At 48.3% G+C, this 18236-nt stretch overlaps 1 protein-coding gene across 4 annotated transcripts in view; it reads right to left on the reverse strand.

The window, feature by feature from the left end:
• The window catches only part of CACNA1E (calcium voltage-gated channel subunit alpha1 E), a 263601-nt gene extending 246654 nt beyond the window's left edge, over positions 1-16947 (reverse strand). For all 4 annotated transcript variants that reach the window (XM_045026738.1, XM_045026739.1, XM_045026736.1 and 1 more), the window contains exon 1: positions 16839-16947. In XM_045026738.1, coding sequence (XP_044882673.1) covers positions 16839-16876 — 38 coding nt within the window. In that variant the 5' untranslated portion in view covers positions 16877-16947. The remainder of the gene's footprint in view (positions 1-16838) is intronic.
• Positions 16948-18236: the final 1289 nt, after the last annotated feature.

Here is an 18236-nt window from a genome sequence, read left to right on the forward strand (position 1 = left end):
TCATGGCCCATGATTCCAGGACATCTGTTGCAGATGGGATCAGCCCCCTCCCCGAGATGTTCCATCCACTGTCTAACTGGCCTGTAGGGAGAGAGAGGAGTGAGAAGCTACAGGAGTGATGAATACTGTAGAAGCACCTGAACAGAAGGGAAGCAGCAGGCATCACCGAATGGGAGAACAGAGGACCAGCAGAGTGGGAAAAGCTGCCAAATCCTCTCTCCCCATGGCAGAAAGCTCTTCCTGGTGCCAGGAGGTAGAAAAGTGACTGGCAGAAGCTGTGAAGTCACCTATCTCTCTGCTGCTGAATTTGGAAGCAGCACATGCAGTAAGATAGCCAGGCAGAAGCTTAGTAGTGGGGACCCCTCTTGTAGACCACCAGTGCAGGTGGACAAAGACACTAGAGAAGGCTGGGTGCAAAGGGTCAGAACCACCATCGGAAGGGATAGTAAGGAGAAGGGCAGCATCAACAGAGACTAGGTGGAGCCAGCTCCACTACTCTCCACCCTCCCTGCCCCCCGTTGGGGCACAGGGCACTCCTGCATGCACTGTACTCTCCTGAGCACAGGGAATGCAGTTCACCCAGACCTTATGTTGCTGTGCAAGAGGAAGGCTCCATTACCCCCTCACTCATTGGGTACCTGGCTCTAGGCAGGATAGGATTTAGCCCTAAATGATTAAATACAGTATTAAGGGTCTAATACACAGAAGAAGGCAACACTGGACTCTACTAAACATGGAACAAACAAAACCATCCCAACCCAGGGTCGCCTCCCACAACATAAGCAGCAGCCCCGCTGGCCACTTGTCAGAAGCCTGAGGGTCCCAGCACAAATGTATTTAAATGTATTAAAACAGTTTGTGCTTTGCCTGTCCCCCTGTCTTTCCTGACAGATACAGTACATATAAATTGCCGTCTGAGATTCCCCAAGTAGAAAACCCTGAAGCTGATCAGCTTTGACCTCTGCAGTTACACGGAGAGGGCAGCTGCAATCCAAAATTATCCATGGGGCTGCAATTTGGACATCCGTGGTCTGAGCCAATAAATCCTTACATTTTGCTAATAAGGAAACAGAAAAGGGCACAAATCAGAGATTCCAAGGCCAGAAGGGAACATTGTGATTATCTTGTCTGACCGCCGTGTGGCAAATTGCCAGCACTGTTATGATGGGTCCCACGCTTTCTCCTCTTGTGGGGGTTCAGGGTGCTGTTTCTCACCCCTGAAGTGGGGTATCAACTGTCCCACTAGTGTCCCAGAAAAGGGGAGTGGAGAGGGAGGGACCCAGGCCCACCTTCTACTCCAGGTCCCAGCCCAGGGGCCCTAGGGATAGCAGTGAACCACTTGAACTAGCGATTCCTTCCCCTGGGCTACTTCCCTCTCCGGCCCTTCAGCTTGTGGGGCTTCCTGCCCTCTCTCTGCTTGGGCCAAGTTTCTCCCAACCCCTTGTGTCTCTAGAGTCCCTGTGCTCTGCACAAGCCGGGTTTCCCTTTACCTAGGGTCTTGGTCTTCTGGCCCTCTCAGCAGCCTTCAACTCCTTCAAACTGCTCTCTGCTCCAACACCAAACCACTCTGCTTCAACTCCTTCAAACTGCTCTCTGCTCCAACACCAAACCACTCTGCTTCAACTCCCCCTACTGTCTGATTGAAGGGGGGGTTATTAGGTGACTGGCTTCAGGTGCTCTAGTTAATCTGTAGCAGCCTCTCTTCCCTCTACAGGGAATAAGGCTCTCATCATCCTGGGGCTTACATATCTCCCATCGATCACTCTCCTGCTGCCCTCTGGCTGTGCTATATCACAGCCTGCATAACACAGGCCACAGAGCTTCCCCAAATAATTCCTAGTGCATAAAAAAAATTAGAAAAACATCCAATCTTGATTTTAAAATTGCTAGTGATGGAGAATCCACCATGACCCTGGGTAAATTGTTCCAATGCTTAATAACCTTCGCTGTCAAATATGTACACTTTCTTTCCAGTCTCAATTTGTCTAGCTTCAACTTCCAGCCAGTGGACTGTGTTAGACCTTTCCCTATTAGATTGAAGAGCCCATTATTAAATATTTATTCCCCATGTAGATACTTCTAGACTGTGATCAAGTCTCCCCTTAACCATGTCTTCGTTAAGCTAAAACGATTGAACTCTTTGAGCCTATTGCTATCAGGCAAGTTTTCTAATCCTTTAATCATTCTCACAGCTATTCTCTGAACCCTCTCCGATTTATCACCATCATTCTTGAATAGTGGGCACCAGAACTGGACACAGGATTCCAGAAGCAGTCGCGCTACTGCCACATACAGAGGTAAAGCAACCTCTGTATTCATACTGTTTATACATCACAGGATTGCTTTAGCTCTTTTGGCCTCAGCATCACATTGGGAGCTCACATTCAGCGGATTATCTGCCATGACCCCAAATCTTTTTCAGAGTCACTGCTTCCCAGGATAGAGTCCTCATTTTACAAGTATGGCCTACATTCATTGTTCCAGGATGTACAGTAACTCCTCGCTTAACATTGTAGTTATGTTCCTGAAAAATGTGACTTTAAGCAAAACGATGTTAAGTGAAGCCAATTTCCCCATAAGAATTAATGTAAATAGGGAGGGTTAGGTTCCAGGAAAAAAAAATTCACCAGACAAAAGACTATATTATATAGTCCTAACCCCCGCGCCCCCAATTTACATTAATTCTTATGGGGAAAATGGATTTGCTTAACATCATTTTGCTAAAAGTTGCATTTTTCAGGAACATAACTACAATGTTAAGTGAGGAGTTACTGTACCATCCTGGAACAAAGAATATATAGTTCTTCCTCTGCCTTGGTGGGTCCTACGCTTATATGTGGATTTGCTTGCCACAGAGATTCACAGCAGCCCTCAGTTTGGCCACTTTTGCTAGTGGCTCAAACCTGCCATCCACTTAGCTAACCTCATCACTGGCCGGCATGGGGGAAATGGAGAACAATCCCCACAGTCTCTACGCCCCACCTAGTGGGTCGGGGACAGGCCAGATCCCTTTCCAATTTAGACCTTCCCTTCTGGTGTTTCTCACAGACCAGGTCAACTCTTCCTGTGTCCGACTGGGAGTTGGGGGGGGGGAAGTCAGGGGAACCCAGGCCCACCATCTACACCAGGTTCCAGCCCAGGGCCCTGTGGATAGCAGCTGTCTATAATGTTCCCTGTATCAGCTGTGTGACAGCTACAACCCCCTGGGCTACTTCCCCACGGCCTTTCTCCAGCACTTTCTTTATCCTCACTGCAGGATCTTCCTCCTGAAGCCTGATCACACTTGACCGCTTCACTCCTCCAGCAGCACCCCTTCTCACTCCTTGCGCGCGCACGCACACACCCTACTAACTGATGGGAGGTCCTTTTTAAACCAGGTGTCCTGATTAGCCGGCCTACCATAATTGATTCTAGAAAGTTCTTAATTGGCTCCAGGTGTCTTGATTAGCTTGCCTGTCTTAATTGGTTCTAGCAGGTTCCTGATTGCTCTAGGGCAGCTCCTGCTCTGGTCACTCAGAGAACAGAAATTGTTCATCCAGTGGCCAGTATATTTGCCCTCTACCAGACTCCTGTACCCCACTGGTCTGTCTCTGTCTCTGTCTCTCTCTCTCTCTCTCTCTATATATATATATATAGTATAAGTTTTAAACAAACAATTTAATACTGTACACAGCAATGAAGATTGTGAAGCTTGGTTGAGGTGGTGAAGTCAGAGGTTGGAAGAGGGTGGGATATTTCCCAGGGAATACCTTACTACTAAATGATGAACTAGCAGTCGACTGAGCCCTCAAGGGTCAACAAATTGTTGTTAATGTAGCCTCAGGGTACGTCTACACTTACCTGCCGGTTCGACGCGGAGAGTTCGACTTTTTGGAGTTCGAACTATTGCGTCTGATCTAGACGCGATAGTTCGAACTCCGGAAGCGCCGCGGTCGACTCCAATACTCCACCTCGGCAGAAGGAGTTGGCGGAGTCGACGGGGGAGCCGCGGAGTTCGACCCCGCCGCGTGTGGACGGGTGAGTTGTTCGAATTAGGGTACTTCGAATTCAGCTACGCTATTCACGTAGCTGAATTTGCGTACCCTAATTCGAACCCCCTTCTTAGTGTAGACCAGGCCTCACACTCTACAAGGCAGCACAAATGGAGGGAGGGGAGACAGCATGGCAGACAGAGACACATACCCAGTGTGTGAGAGGGAGATGCACATTGCCCCTTTAAGTATGCTGACCCCACTCTAAGTACACTGCCTCTTAAAGTAGATCAGCAAGTTGAGACAGCAGCTGCTGTCAGCAAGTTCCCTCTGTCCTGAGCCCTGTTGTGTGTGTCCCCCCGCCCCCACTCTATGGAGATGGGGTAAGTGGGGGGTAGGAGCAGGGGGGAGGGGGATACCCTGACATTAGCCCTCCTCCCCCCTTACCCCCACCCCCACACAGCAAGCTCCCGGGAGCAGCTCCAAGGCAGAGAGCAGAAGCCGCACATGGCAGTGGGGGGAGGGACAGCTGAACTGCAGGCAATGGATAGCCTGCTGGGTGACTGCCACACAGGGAACTTAGGGGAGCGGGGAGATGATGGGGGGCTGCCGGTCTACCTTGGTTCCAAGCCCCCACCAGCTAGCTCCAACAGGCTGCTCTTTCTGCAAGCAGTGAACAAAGCAGGCAGCTGCCAAACAACAGTATAAGGGAGCACTGCATAACTTTAAACAAGCATGTTCTCTAATTGATCAGCAATGTAACAACGAAACAGTTGGCAGGAGCAAATGGGACAAATGCCCACCTTTGCCAAAAAAGTCGGGATGGCTGGGACAGGACTTAAAAAAGGGATTGTCCTGGCCAAAACGGGACATATGGTCACCTACCCTAATCCCTAGTGTGATTTTGGCAGCCTATAGCAGACACCAACTAATACCATGTCTTGTGTTTTATCTGTTAGTACATTGATCCATAAGTGTTCAAGATCATTTTCTTCAGAGTTCTCAGTGACTCAGAAACAGGTAATGCTGTTTTTGACACACAGTGCCACTCCCCTCCCCTTTTGCCCACTCAATCCTTCCAAAATAGGTTTGAACCACTGATTTTAAACATTCCCATCATGCAAATCATCCCACCAGATCTGACAAAGTTGAGACAGGGAAACTTTAAAAAGATGGAGCTGGCACTTGGTTCTGGGAAAGCCTGCAGCCCTACACCTTTCCCTTATCTGCAACCTTCTGATCGGAATACATGCTGCCCTCCTGGGGCAAAATAATTCTTTTGCTTGAGAGCATCTCCATACCAATGGGACACCCCTCCCCTGAATGAAGGTGTGCCCTGGAATCCAGCCAGGAGGAAAGTGTATTAAAGGCCCCAGTACACCAGCCTCACAACCCCAACATAAAAAGGAGTGTCCCACTTCCATTTGCTATTCTGTGGGGTAACATCAGCACATACCATGAACAAGAGAAGGATCAGAGGGCCAGTGGAGGGAGGAAGGGGTCTTTTTAGACCCTGAACAAACCACGAGGATGATTCCTAACACAACTACCTCTAGCCCAGCAGCATCATTCCCTCTCCTCAATAATTAAAGTTTTAAAAAATCCACAATATTAACCAGCCACGTCCAACTATCAACCTTTAAAATATCAGCCGGCCTTTCCACATTAGAGACTGATCCCTTAAGGATTCAGCTGCACTAAGCAAAAGGCTGTTTGGGTCCAGTTCATAAGGATTTGGCAGAAGAATGAGCAGAAGGATCCTGCTGTACAAGCTGTCCATCACAGCCGTGCCTGTAATTACAGCAGCGTCTACAGACCCAACAAACAAGTCAGAGGCCTGTTGCGTTAGAGACAGTGACTCCTCCTAAGTGCTTACAGTCAGAACAGGCAAAATAGGCAGTGTGAGAGGGGAAACCAGGCACAGAGGAGAAGTGAACTGCCTGAGATCACACAGCAGATCAGTGGTGGAAGTGGGACTAGAACGAGGTCTCCCAAGTCCCTGTCTGGGAAGTTATGTGGTTGCATTACCTAAACCTGCCAATAGGGGGAACAAGCAGATTAAGCAAAAAAAGATGCACACACAAGAAGGATTTTTCTGTGTACTTCCCATAGGTGGGTCTAAGGGAGAAAGCTCATCTGTATTATGCTAGACTTACTACTAGACTGAGTAGCAAATACCCATGTCGGGGAAAGACACAGATCTTGCCCTGGTGCATACATGCACTAGAATAAGCAGTGAGGAATGGGACTCATTTCACTGGCCTGAAATAAAACTGAAAACAATCAGGTCAGTTTTACTGTTTCACTATTTTAGGTACTCAGCACACTCACTGACAATGAAGGGCTCCATCCCTCTGCTCCTGCTTGTCCATTATTTATTAATTTGGTGTCCCGGGTGGGTCCCAAAAGATAACGAGGCACTCAGCACTTGCAAAGCCCAATCTCCTGTGCCCAGTTTCATGAGTCGCTCTCATGGTGAACGCTAGGTGCACATTCTTGGTGTGGAAGTAGAGCAAGAACTGACAGGGATTTGAAGGGGATTTCAATGCAAACAGTCCCCTCTGTGAGCAAGAGTCAGGCTAGCTGTGACCCTACTAACGCGAGATTTGTAGAAGCGGGACTGTGTGAGGTGAGTGGGAAAGAACTGTGTGAGAAGTGTTGTGACCTTGTGTTAGATAAGTGTGGAATGTAGACTATAGTCTAAATAGAAGTGAGAAAAATAAGATATCAAGATGACCTATGTATAAACAAAATGCAGCTGTTGCTCATTATTGTATGTAACAAAAGTGTATCTGACTTGCTGCACCCAACCTGAGAGTGAGAACTCTGTTTTTCTCTGACAATTTGGGGACTCGTCCGGGATGGCAACGCCCGCTGAGACAGTGGCAACTGCTGTGGATCATTCCCCTTCGAACCCCATGGTGCCACAATAGAGATACGAGACCTTTTGAAATCTCTATTGAGGTGTCAGAGGAGGACTGTCCATGGGGCTGTTTGTCCCTTTTGGGCTTACGCCATCCGAACTTATTGACTATGCAGCAAGATCAGATGCAGAGTGGTACTGGGGAATTGTTTGCTGCCCCCAATAAGGTTAGTTTGAAGTAGTACTGAGGACTTAGTTTGCCACCCTCAATAAGGTAGTTGTATGCGGTACTGGGGACTATAGTTTGGGCACCCCCAATAAGGTTAATGCACCGGTGCTAAGGGGTTGTTACCACCTCACAAAGGGAAAGCTGTATGGAGTCCGGACATAAGGTAAAGATGCATCGTGATATAAAAGAATAGAGGCCTTGGTGTGTGTGGGTACACCAGTGTGAATGAGAGTCACCGGAAGACGCCCAGAATACTCTGCGAAGTCATAGGCTCGTAACCGGAGATACTCTAACGCAAGCCCAGTGACTCAACCTAGTGGACCGGTAAGAAGGTCCTGACTAAGGTGGCTCTCTCTGCCCGGCATCGTCCGGCGAGGGGCCTGCCTGGGTCTAGAATTGTGTGAACCCATCTTCCCTCCCCTTTTCTTCTCCGCGTGAGCCACTGACTGGTCTGACCATCTCACTGGAAGCAATTAGAGTAAGCGGCGCCGTCTCTCTGAGACTAGCCAATGCTCTTGGCTGAAGGGAGGTGTAGGAGGGTCATAGACATCCTCGTCAATCTTTCCTGTGTGAGTGACCTGAACGGACGGTGATGTGATACCCTTAGTTTATGAGCCGCTAGAGGACAGGGCGCCCTCCCTGTGTGTATGATTGGAAAATGGGTGGAGGGCAGTCTAAGTATTCCCCCTCACCGCCTAAGGGTTCCCCAGCATATTACATGTACGTACATTATGGTCCTAGAACCTGCAGGTATTTACAAAATTGGAATTTTTTACACGCGTGATAATCCATCTAAACAATTCCCACTAGAAGGTACCTTAAATCTAGATAAGATCATACATCTCAGAGGAGCTTTTTAATCATCAAAAAGCCTCTGACACACAGTGGGAGCAATTTGTCTATTGAGGAAAGGAACGGGTTAATTTGAAATTCTGTTTGGCCCAGAGATAAAGAGAAAGCTGCTTTGCGTTCAAGGGTGTGAATTGACACAGACCATGCCAAGCATAGAGAACAACAAAGTTTAGAGGCTGCAGAGATGGAAAACCCAGACGAAACAGCGAAAGGAGGAGCCGAGCTTCGTGTCCCTGCAGCCGATGTGGTTTGGGGACGCTAAAGAAGTCACAGTCAGCCAGCCTGGACTGGAATACTGAGAAAAGGTCTCTGAAAGGACGCCCAAAAGACCCCAGACCCTGCCTGTCTCTCCTACCCCCGGGCCTGGCCAGCATGTTTGTGAGTATGAAAGTGGGTCAGGGTTTGAGCATTAACGCTTCTTTCTTCCTTTGAGTGATGTGAAAGCAGTTCCCGCACTCACCGCTGTATTATTAGTTTATTAATAAAGCTTTAAAATTCAGTCACATGGTGTGTTCTTGTATCTTACCCCCGAATGGTCCTGGGGTCTCAGACTGATCACTTGAGATCCTAAGCAGATTGGCAACAAATATCTGCTACAGTTTTGGTGGAAAATTGAGTAAGGGGGGAGCCCTGCAGAATGCACACCATCTATTTGTTTTGCCCTTGTTATTTTATGTTTGCTTTGCTTGGTACTGTTGGTATTATATGTTAAGAATTGCATGATTAAAGTTGCAGTCTCTCAGCCGCAGTAGGTCTAGGAACTGGAGAGGGGTTTAGTATTCCTCTCTCCACCCCGGCTGACGGGAAAGGGTTGCAAGTGGATCTACCCCCGGTCATAGCAGGACTGGGCAATAGAGGCGTTGGGGAAAAGGTATAAATGCTTCCTGGTAATCGTTTACCTGTAGAGAGACCCATTTAGCTCTCTCCCTCCACGCAATTGCTAGAGAAAATAAAGTGTATCTGACTTGCTGCACCCAACCTGAGAGTGAGAACTCTGTTTTTCTCTGATGTTTTTCTCTTATGTGCAATATGGGGAGTGGGTTAACTTTTCATGTCCTGACTTCCAAAGACTGTTGGTGTGCAAATTTTAACAACAATTTTTTTTCAATTAAAAAATCTGACCAACGAAGTTTATTTTTCTTACATAAGCAAATGTATTAGACTTTAGTATATCACATTTTCTTGATATTATCCAAACACTTTGTATTCCAAGTTGAATAAAACAAGTATCTGCATTTTGATTTAACCCTTCTATTTGATTTTGAACTAGATTGTCCTATGAAAATATTAGACATAATAATTCTGGCCACAAGACAAATACCACAACGCAGGACATAAAACACAAAACATAATTCCTATTGTGCCAGTAAATAATAAGACTAAAGTACTGTATAATGGCAATGTGTATGTGTTCATTGTTGGGAAAAAGTGTATGAGTGAAGAGTGGAAGTTTCCTTTGTAGATTAAAAGAAGCCAAGACGAGGAGAAGGAAAAAGAACAGAATAAGTTAACTAAAAAAAAAAAGCTCAGTCCAAAAAGATAAGACGCTGGCCCCTTTCAAGGACACTGCTCACAACTAAGACTTGGCTGACAACCAAGAAAAGAGGGGGCTTGAATGTGCCCAAGCAGCTGTAAAATCTGCAAAACACTGCCAGGCATTAATGAAATGTGTTATGTTTCTTTTTTCACAGGTATAAGAAGGGCTACCCAAAGACCCTAGCAGCCCAGCCACTCCTTGGAATCAGGAGATTGGGTCTATGTAAAGGTCCACCAATGAAAGACTGCTTTGGCTTCATGCTGGAAAGGCCCTTACCAAGTCCGGCTGACCACCAACACCACTATGAAGTGCCAAGGACTACCTACCTGGACCCAGGCTTCTCACTGCAAAAAGATCCCTCCACCTGGAGATGACTCTCCAACTGATGATCAGCCTATTTCTCCTTCTAGCTCTGCTGTGCCTTCTGGACAGCAGTGAAAAAGGACAAGGTGAAGTGCTAGTAACCTCTCCCTTGTCCACTGACAGAGCTAACCTGCATTCAGTATTTGCTACAGAAACCAAAGCACTACAGAGTGATGTGCTGGTAACCTCTCTCCTGTATGATGCTGAGCTACGATTGCTTCAGGAAAGAAGAAGGAATACTTGCTCTGCTGAAATTGCCAAAGTCCAGGAATTCCTGACTACAAAAGACATTAAGAACTGACCCTGGTGAAGAAACAAAGAATTATACACTGGCAGGAAAAACTTGTGGGACCCATGCTTGGAAATGTGGTATTGATTGGATTTGGGGGTTTATTCTACAGGCTGCACCCTGTGTTTTTGAATAAGTACCTTCAGCATGTATTTCCCTCCCTAACTGGATTTTAAATGACAAAAGTACCAAAGGCACCTTGTTGTCACTGCCCCCGCTATCTTCTCCATTACACTATTACCCCTGTAATACATCCAAATACAGACAATGCCATATATCTGACAAAACCCAGTGGCCAAGGCCTTCACACTTTAGTGATTTATTTAAATATTGTTTGGAAAAAAATATTTTTTAATGTTCAGGATATCCCATATAAGCAAACAATTGAGTGGAAAAAGACTGGTCAGAGGAGATAAAAGTATATGACATCACTACAAATGAGCTTCAAGAATTTGAAATTAAGGTTTTATAATGGGGTTGATATAATGGCCATTCCAGGGGGTCTGTAGTATATCAGGGGGAAAGGGTCCTTATTATTTTGATTACCCAATTAGTAAATAATCAGATCCATACTCACAGAGTGTGTTCTGCCACTGGAAATTTTACCTGTACTGAAATGATCCCAGTAACTAGTAATTTAACCTGTACCATATTACAATATACCCCTTCCTATGCTATTATTGTTAATGCCTCTCTAAAGTACCTGAGAATATTTAAAATAATAGAAATGGTATAATGCTATCCCAAAGAGAGATGTACTAGGACATCTAATAACAATAATTAATGCCCCATTAGGGACTGTAAAATTTACCCTGCCCCTATCCAGTTTTCAAATCACTTCCATGTATCCAAATTGCTCCAAGGGAAATGCTATTGGCTAGCACAGCAAAGGGCACAGAGGAAAGTCTCCTCTAGGAAGAAAAGAAGCTTAGCTGGACACTTATGGGATGGTGCAAATAGTGCAGCAACAATTTGGAATATTCTTAAGGGCCAACAATATGATGAGAAATTAGCGCAACTAGAAAAAGCCACAGGCCTTATTTCTGGAGCACAACTAACTGAAGTACAGGCTGGAGTTGGTGAATTACATGTTATTCTGCCCTTAGTTCAATGATCCAGAAGTTGCTGACAGAGATGGTATTGAATATCATTGAGGCTGGGAAGGCATTGCAGTGGGATTTGGCACGTTCAGACATTCAAGATTTCCTGAATGACTAGCTAATGGCCATGCGGAGTGATCTCAAGCATGAAGCGTGACCCACTGCCCTTACAGATACCTCAGGAATGCCATCTGATTTGTGGCCATGGAGACATACTTGGAGATTTTCAGGATGGATGGGCAAGTACTCGCAGTGCTCCTTCCAAGCAAATGGGCCAGTAGGAGGGATGTGGGCTCCCACATACCGAATCCTGCCACGCCCATGGGGAGGATGCATGTGGGACTGGATTATTCACCGTGATATCTGGGAGATTAGACCACCTGGTAATGCCTACCCGATTTGTTGTTAGTGCTCCTGGAATAACACCTGATATTTGATTGGAATAGGGAATCAGTGGACATTTTGGCCCTTGGAACCTCCATAGCTTTAGTATGTAAGGAAATTGAAGCAAGTGGAAGTTGTCACAGTGTTTGACAAAGTTTGGTGGGAAGGTATGGGACAAGGAACTACTTTTTCAAGCTAATGATAGCTGGGTGTATGTTGAGGCCACCGCTTTGTGAGATATACATTTTAATCTCACTACTGCTGTGGGCAATCATATTATTTACTGGCCTGCAGATAGAATTTTACAAGTAGCCCTTAGGTTTCAGATACCCTTTAATTGGACTAGTTTAGTATTTGATCGGTTTCAAAATTTGCTTTCACTGTTACCAGAGATTCAAAGAATTTCTGAATTACAAGGGCAAATTCATATGCTTCAAAATATATATCAAGTTGAAAAGTATGCCTTTCATACAGCTTATAGAGTGTCTACTTTATGTACTAAGTATGATGTATTGTGCTTTGTGACTAAAACTGTACAACAACCTCATCATGTTATTACTGTGGGAATGTTACTGCTTTTCTTGTTGTTATTTGGTTTAGGATTATGTTATTGTTGTTGTAAAGGACATGATAATAGTAATACCTTTCATGTCCATGCTAATCAGGCATTGTCACTGCATCCAGTCAAGATCCCTAACGCTGAAGCATTTGATGTAGAGTCTGAAATCCAAGGCTTGATGCAAATAGAGATTTAAGAATGTTTGTTGTGCTAGAAGCACAAAAGGGGTGTGTGTGGAAGTAGAGCAAGAACTGACAGGGATTTGAAGGGGATTTCAATGCAAACAGTCCCCTCTGTGAGCAAGAGTCAGGCTAGCTGTGACCCTACTAACGTGAGATTTGTAGAAGTGAGGATTGTGTAAGGTGACTGGGAAAGAACTGCGTGAGAAGTGTTGCGACCTTGTGTTAGATAAGTGTGGAATGTAGACTATAGTCTAAATAGAAGTGAGAAAAATAAGATATCAGGATGACCTATGTATAAACAAAATGCAGCTGTTACACTTTTGTATGTAACAAAAGTGTATCTGACTTGCTGCACCTAACCTGAGAGTGAGAACTCTGTTTTTCTCTGACATTGGTATAGGTGGCACAAAGTGGGAGAAGGATGGACATGTCTAATAGGGACACAGGAGCCTATTATAGAAGAGTGTGGCTATTAGTGAGTTTTATTATAGGCAGGGCTAGTAGTTTGTGATTGACTCAGTCGGCTCCTAGGATCTCAAACTGAGCCTCCAAAGCAGCAGTTCTGCTCAATTTCTCTGGGTAGAGAAGGCCTTCGGGAAACTCTATGCCTGGCAATAACTGGGGAAATGTGCTTCATAATGGTGCTTTGCAGCTGCAGAGTCAGGGCCTGAGATGAGGCTCCTCTTCCCAAGCCCCACTGCCTTCACCAAGCATCACCTCGCAGCCCCCTCATCCAGGGCATGGGGACAGTGCCTGTCCAGGCAGAAGAGACAGGGAGCAGAGCAGAGGATATCAGTGGAGGAATCTGCCTCCAGCCCAGTCCCAGAAGCTGGGCCCCACCTGAGCTGCCGCCAGATCTGGCACTCAGATCTACACCATGCCAGGTCTCCCCCACTGCCAGCTGGGCTGCATGCTGGAAGCACACGCCCATGGCCCTGGAGCTACAACAGGGAGGTACATATCACCCTGCCTCCCAGGCGAGCCAGGCCTTGCCTGATACTACTCTCCCCTGGCCTTGGCAGCTGCTGTCCTCTCAGGCTCCAGAGCCCACAGTCAGAGGGGAAGAGAAGGATCAGCTGGGAGGTGCAGGGAAATTCATCCCCCCCACACACACACACACACTTCCAATGGCACTCCACAGCCCCTGGTGCAGATGTTTTTAGGGAGCGCCTCCCAAGCACCAGGGGCAGCATGGGAAAACAGGGCCACGGTGTTTGTTTGAAAATGTAACAAATGGATGATGAAGCACATCACGGACATGATGCATATGAAAGATAGGATGGGGATAAGCCATAAAGGGTCCTGAAAGTGAAGACAAGTAGCTTATATTTGATGCTGTGGAGAAAGGGGAGCCTGTGGAGGGATGCAAAGATATGGTTAAAGCAACGGGCTAGGAAAACTATCTTGGATATGTGCAGGGCAAGATTGCATTTGTCCAGGCCAGAGAAGAGGACACTGCAGTCATCAAGATGATGAGAGTTTTAGCAACGTCGTATCTTAGAAATGTCCTGCAGAGATGTTATGCATCTAATGCCTAGTGGTTAGAGTGGGTATACACAGAGGGTGGAGAGGGTGAGGCGTTTAAAACAGCTCAGTATGTATATTGCACTTTTCCTTTCCAAAGCTCTGTGCAAACACTGACCAATTATCCCTCAACACCCATATGAGGTGAGTAACTATTACCCCTTTTTACAGACGTTAGAGACTTGTCCCAGGCCACAGAGGTGGAGATTCCAGGTGTAGTATCAAACACAAGGGACCATTTCTGCAGTGATGACCTGGCCATTAGAAAGGCTATCTTTGGATATGCAAACTGACCCCATTCCATAGGACAGTAAGTGTGGGCCCCTACAGCATCACTTGTAGTTACAATCCCTGTTCTCATTACAGCCCTCATTACAGCCCCATTTTAATTCAAAGGAGCTCAAAGTCCAGAATAGACGCTACATGTGACAGCAGGCAAGGCATGAGTGCTAGCAAACAGAATCTTATTGGCATCAGTCTACTGGGTAGGATGGTCACTAAAATCCCCATAAGGAAGATGTGGTTGACAAGCTAATAACCTACACACTTAAGATGCATGCAATAAAGCTTGAAGCCAGACAATCAGCATCAGGGACATCTCCATTCCTGATGCATTTAAAATAAATCACTTCCAGGATGCAACCAGGCTCACCTGGAAACTGCATCTGCTTGTTTGGCGAAGGGTCACATTGCCCCAACACTGCCTGCAGCATCATTTTCAGGTCCCCAGTTCCAGAGATATTAGCTCCTTCCCTGTGTCTGTCTTACCAGCCAGTCATATCCTTTCAGGGTTGGCCTTAGAGCTTCTGGTGCCTTAAGTGTCACAAGGTTAGATTGTGCCCTGTGCAGGGCCGGTGCAAGGATGTTTCACACCCTAGGCGAAACTTCCACCTTCTGCCCTCCCACGTCCCCGAGCCCCCATCCTCAGTCGTGCCCCCTGTGGCAGCTCCCCATCCCCCACCCTCCACTCTGAGGCACCCCCCCCACCCCAGCTCACCCCTGCTCCGCGCACGAGCATGAGCACCCTGAGCACACTGTCGCTGCTTCACTTCTCCCGCCTCCCAGGCTTGCGGCGCCTAAGCTGTTTGGCACCGCAAGCCTGGGAGGTGGGAGAAGTGAAGCAGCCACGGCGTGCTCGGGGAGGAGGCGGGGCAGGGGTGAGCTGGGGCGGGGAATTCCCCTGCGTGCCGCCCCCCGCCCCCCTTACTTGCTGCAGGAGGCCCTCCCCACGCTCCCCTGCCACAGCTCCCTCCGCCTAAATGCTGGCGGCGACCAAGGTGGCCGAAGATCCGGCCGCCGCGGTGGCTGCCGAAGAAAATGCTGCCCCCCAAATCCTAGAGCCCTAAGCGACCGCCTAGGTCGCCTAAATGGTTGCACCGGCCCTGGCCCTGTGACCCTGGAGACTGTGTCTAGAGATCAAATTTACACCAGGGATTTTATGCCAGTAGGGTTTCTCCTCTACACAGTACAACTAAATACCCATCACCAAGGAAACCAAGTGTAATGGGGCAACTGCCTCACTCCCGCAGAACAGAGGTTAAAAGCAGCCAAGCTAGGCTGATTGGGGAAGCAGCCACAGGTGTGGCCAGCTCAATCAGGGCCCAGCTGGCCCGGATAAGAGGGCTGTGAGCTAGGAGCTGAAGAATCTCTCTCTAGCAGTGGTAAGAGAAGGATCTGGCTGCTTGACAGCTCAGGGTACCGGGAGTAGAGCAGTGCTGGGGAAAGGCAAGAGGAGCTGGGGAGCTCCAACCTGGCAACCCCCCAGGTTACAGGCCTTGGTTAAGGCCTACAAAGGTACTGGGGCTACAAAGGTGCAGCCTGGGGTTAGGCAGAGGCAGTTGGTCCAACCCCCGTGCCAATGATGAGTGGCCATTATGGACTGCAGTTTGCCCCAGTGAGAGGGGGCTAGATGATGACTGGCAGTAGCCACTGAGGCAAGGTGGGGACAGAGGGTTGGGGGTTCCCCTGGGAAGGGAGACCCAGACTGTGGAGTACTAATGAGTCAGAACCCTGAGGTAAAGGGCACCGGGGTCCAGGAGGAACGTGAGGCCTGAGGCAGGTGAGCCACCGGCCTGCAGAGGGTGCTCTGGGCTGGAATTGAGCTAATTCCCAAGATGACCAGCAGGAAGCGCTGCACTAGAGTGTCTCATTTCGCTACAGCAAGGTAATCTATAGAGTGCTTTTTCCTGACACTCTAGTGTAGTTAGAGTCAGACACTTCGCTACAACCCAGAGACAAGGGCAGGCAGGAGCGGGAGAGAGGTGAATTCTGTTTGGCCTTGACTGATGAGTACTGAACTCCCTAATATGATGTAATCCACTATGGCACACATACCAACCTCCTCCCATCAAAGCACAAGGAATTCAGGCCCTTAGAACAACATGTCCAGAAATTCCCACCATCAGCGTAGAGCCAAGGGTAACAGCTATGAAGCCGGGAGAGCACTGAATGCAGTAATGGTGGGGAGGACACAGAGAAGGGACCAAAGAAAGGATGGCAACTAGCGGTGAGCAAATCTGTCCTGGGTTCAAAAAGCTGGTTAAGGATCTGGCCCATTCCCGGGGGAAATGGGAGAGAAAAGACCCCAGACAGGGATTTTTTCATTCTATTTTAGAATCACTCCCTACAGGAAGGAAGAGCAGGCTGGGTGGGGCACGGGAAGATATTGGCATTGGTAGTTTAGCAGGCAAGGCCTCCATGATCCCTCCAGCTCTTCCTCTCTGTCTCCCAAAGGGCCTGTGCAATTGGCTGACCTATCTTTCTGGCTGATGATGGCTCCCTTTTGGAGTCATTGTGGGAAGGCAATTGTGTAAGGCTTTTCCTCCCCGCAAGGCTGGGCATGCCACCTCCAGAACCCTTGTGAGCCCCTGCTGGCCACTGGAGTCAGGGGTCTGAGCTCCAATCACCCGTGAGCAGTGGGAAGTAACATCTTCTCGTATGTAGAGCTGCCTTGTGCTGCCACCACAGGGCCTGCTGGGTACTTACTCCCACTCCTTCCGCCTCGCCTGCGGCGTGCTCTGCATCTTGTGAGCCTCGTGCGCCTTGATGATGTCCCGCTGTTCGATCAGCCCGCCCCTCCGGCGCTTAATCACATCTGGGCTCACCGGGATGTACTGGCTCAGTCCCAGGTCAAAAGTACTGCTCCCCTCAAAGCCCAAGCCGGCCTCCGCCTCCCGGGACCCTGGCTCATAGAGGATGTCAAAGCTGGCCGTGCGTGAGACCAGAGCGTCCCCCAAGGCCTCGGGCTCCAGCAGGCTGCAGGACTGGGTGGCTTGCATCAGGCCAAGCTGGTGCTTGCGCCATGTCTCTTCCTCTGGAAGGGCCAGGACGTATCTCTGGGAGTCGGAGTCCAGCTCGGCAACCCCACTGGCCGTGAAAGAGCTGGCCTCGGAGAGCGTGTGAGCACTGACAGAACATGCGCCGAGTCCAAGCATCTTCGGCGCCGTTGCGGTACATCACTCTAGAGAGGGCACAAGACAGACAGGGGAAATTAATGGCAAGCTCCTGATCAGTGAGAGGTAATGTGAGTGCTTTAGGGTCACCCCAATATTTTCTTTTACTCCTCACTTTTATAGGCCCCATCCTTCCAAGCCAGCGAGGGCTGGGCTGTAGGGAAATCCTGCTTTTTAACACCAACCCAGGTGGGCACTAGGGAGATGTGCAGTACTCCTACCCATCCACAGCATGGCCATCCCACCCATGCTCAACCAGCCTGGGGGGAAGAGAGCACGAAACAGGAACTGTGATCTCCAGGTAGCCATGTGTAGCCACTACCAAAGAGCCATGTGTAGCCACTACCAAAGAGTTTAACAAAAAGCTAGTCGTCTCCAGGGACCTGGATGTGATGGGGGGGCTGCAAAGCAGGAGGGAAACGGCTGTTCACTCCATACCTGCAAGACCCTATTTCTCAGGGCCTTTGCCTGAGCAGGTGAATCTCCCCCATCTTGATCTTTTACTAAGTCCCTTTGCCTGGCCTGGAAAGGGACTCCCAGTTCTCATTTAAATAAGCTTAATAACAGGCCCAAATAGGGTGACCAGCTGTCCCGATTTTATAGGGACAGTCCTGATTTTTGGGTATTTTTCTTTATATAGGCTCCTATTACCTCCCAACCCGTCTCAATTTTTCACACTTGCTGTCTGGTCACCCTAGGCCCAAACCTTCCACCAACAGTGATGGATTAACCCTCTTTTGCCCTGGGCCAAGAACAGACAAATGTCCCCCACCGCTTGCTCTTCCAAGAGCTGAAAGTGGTCAACTTGCCCCCACTCCCACATTCTAGTGGCGGTGAGGGAGTTTGACAAAACTTCAGGCTGCAATGGTAAATCAAGTAGCATCTGTGACAGTAGGTGGTGCTGTCTCCCTAACTAGAGGGTGAGTCCCAG

This window comes from Mauremys mutica, chromosome 8, assembly GCF_020497125.1.
Source record: "Mauremys mutica isolate MM-2020 ecotype Southern chromosome 8, ASM2049712v1, whole genome shotgun sequence".
NCBI classification, from domain to species: Eukaryota; Metazoa; Chordata; order Testudines; family Geoemydidae; genus Mauremys; species Mauremys mutica.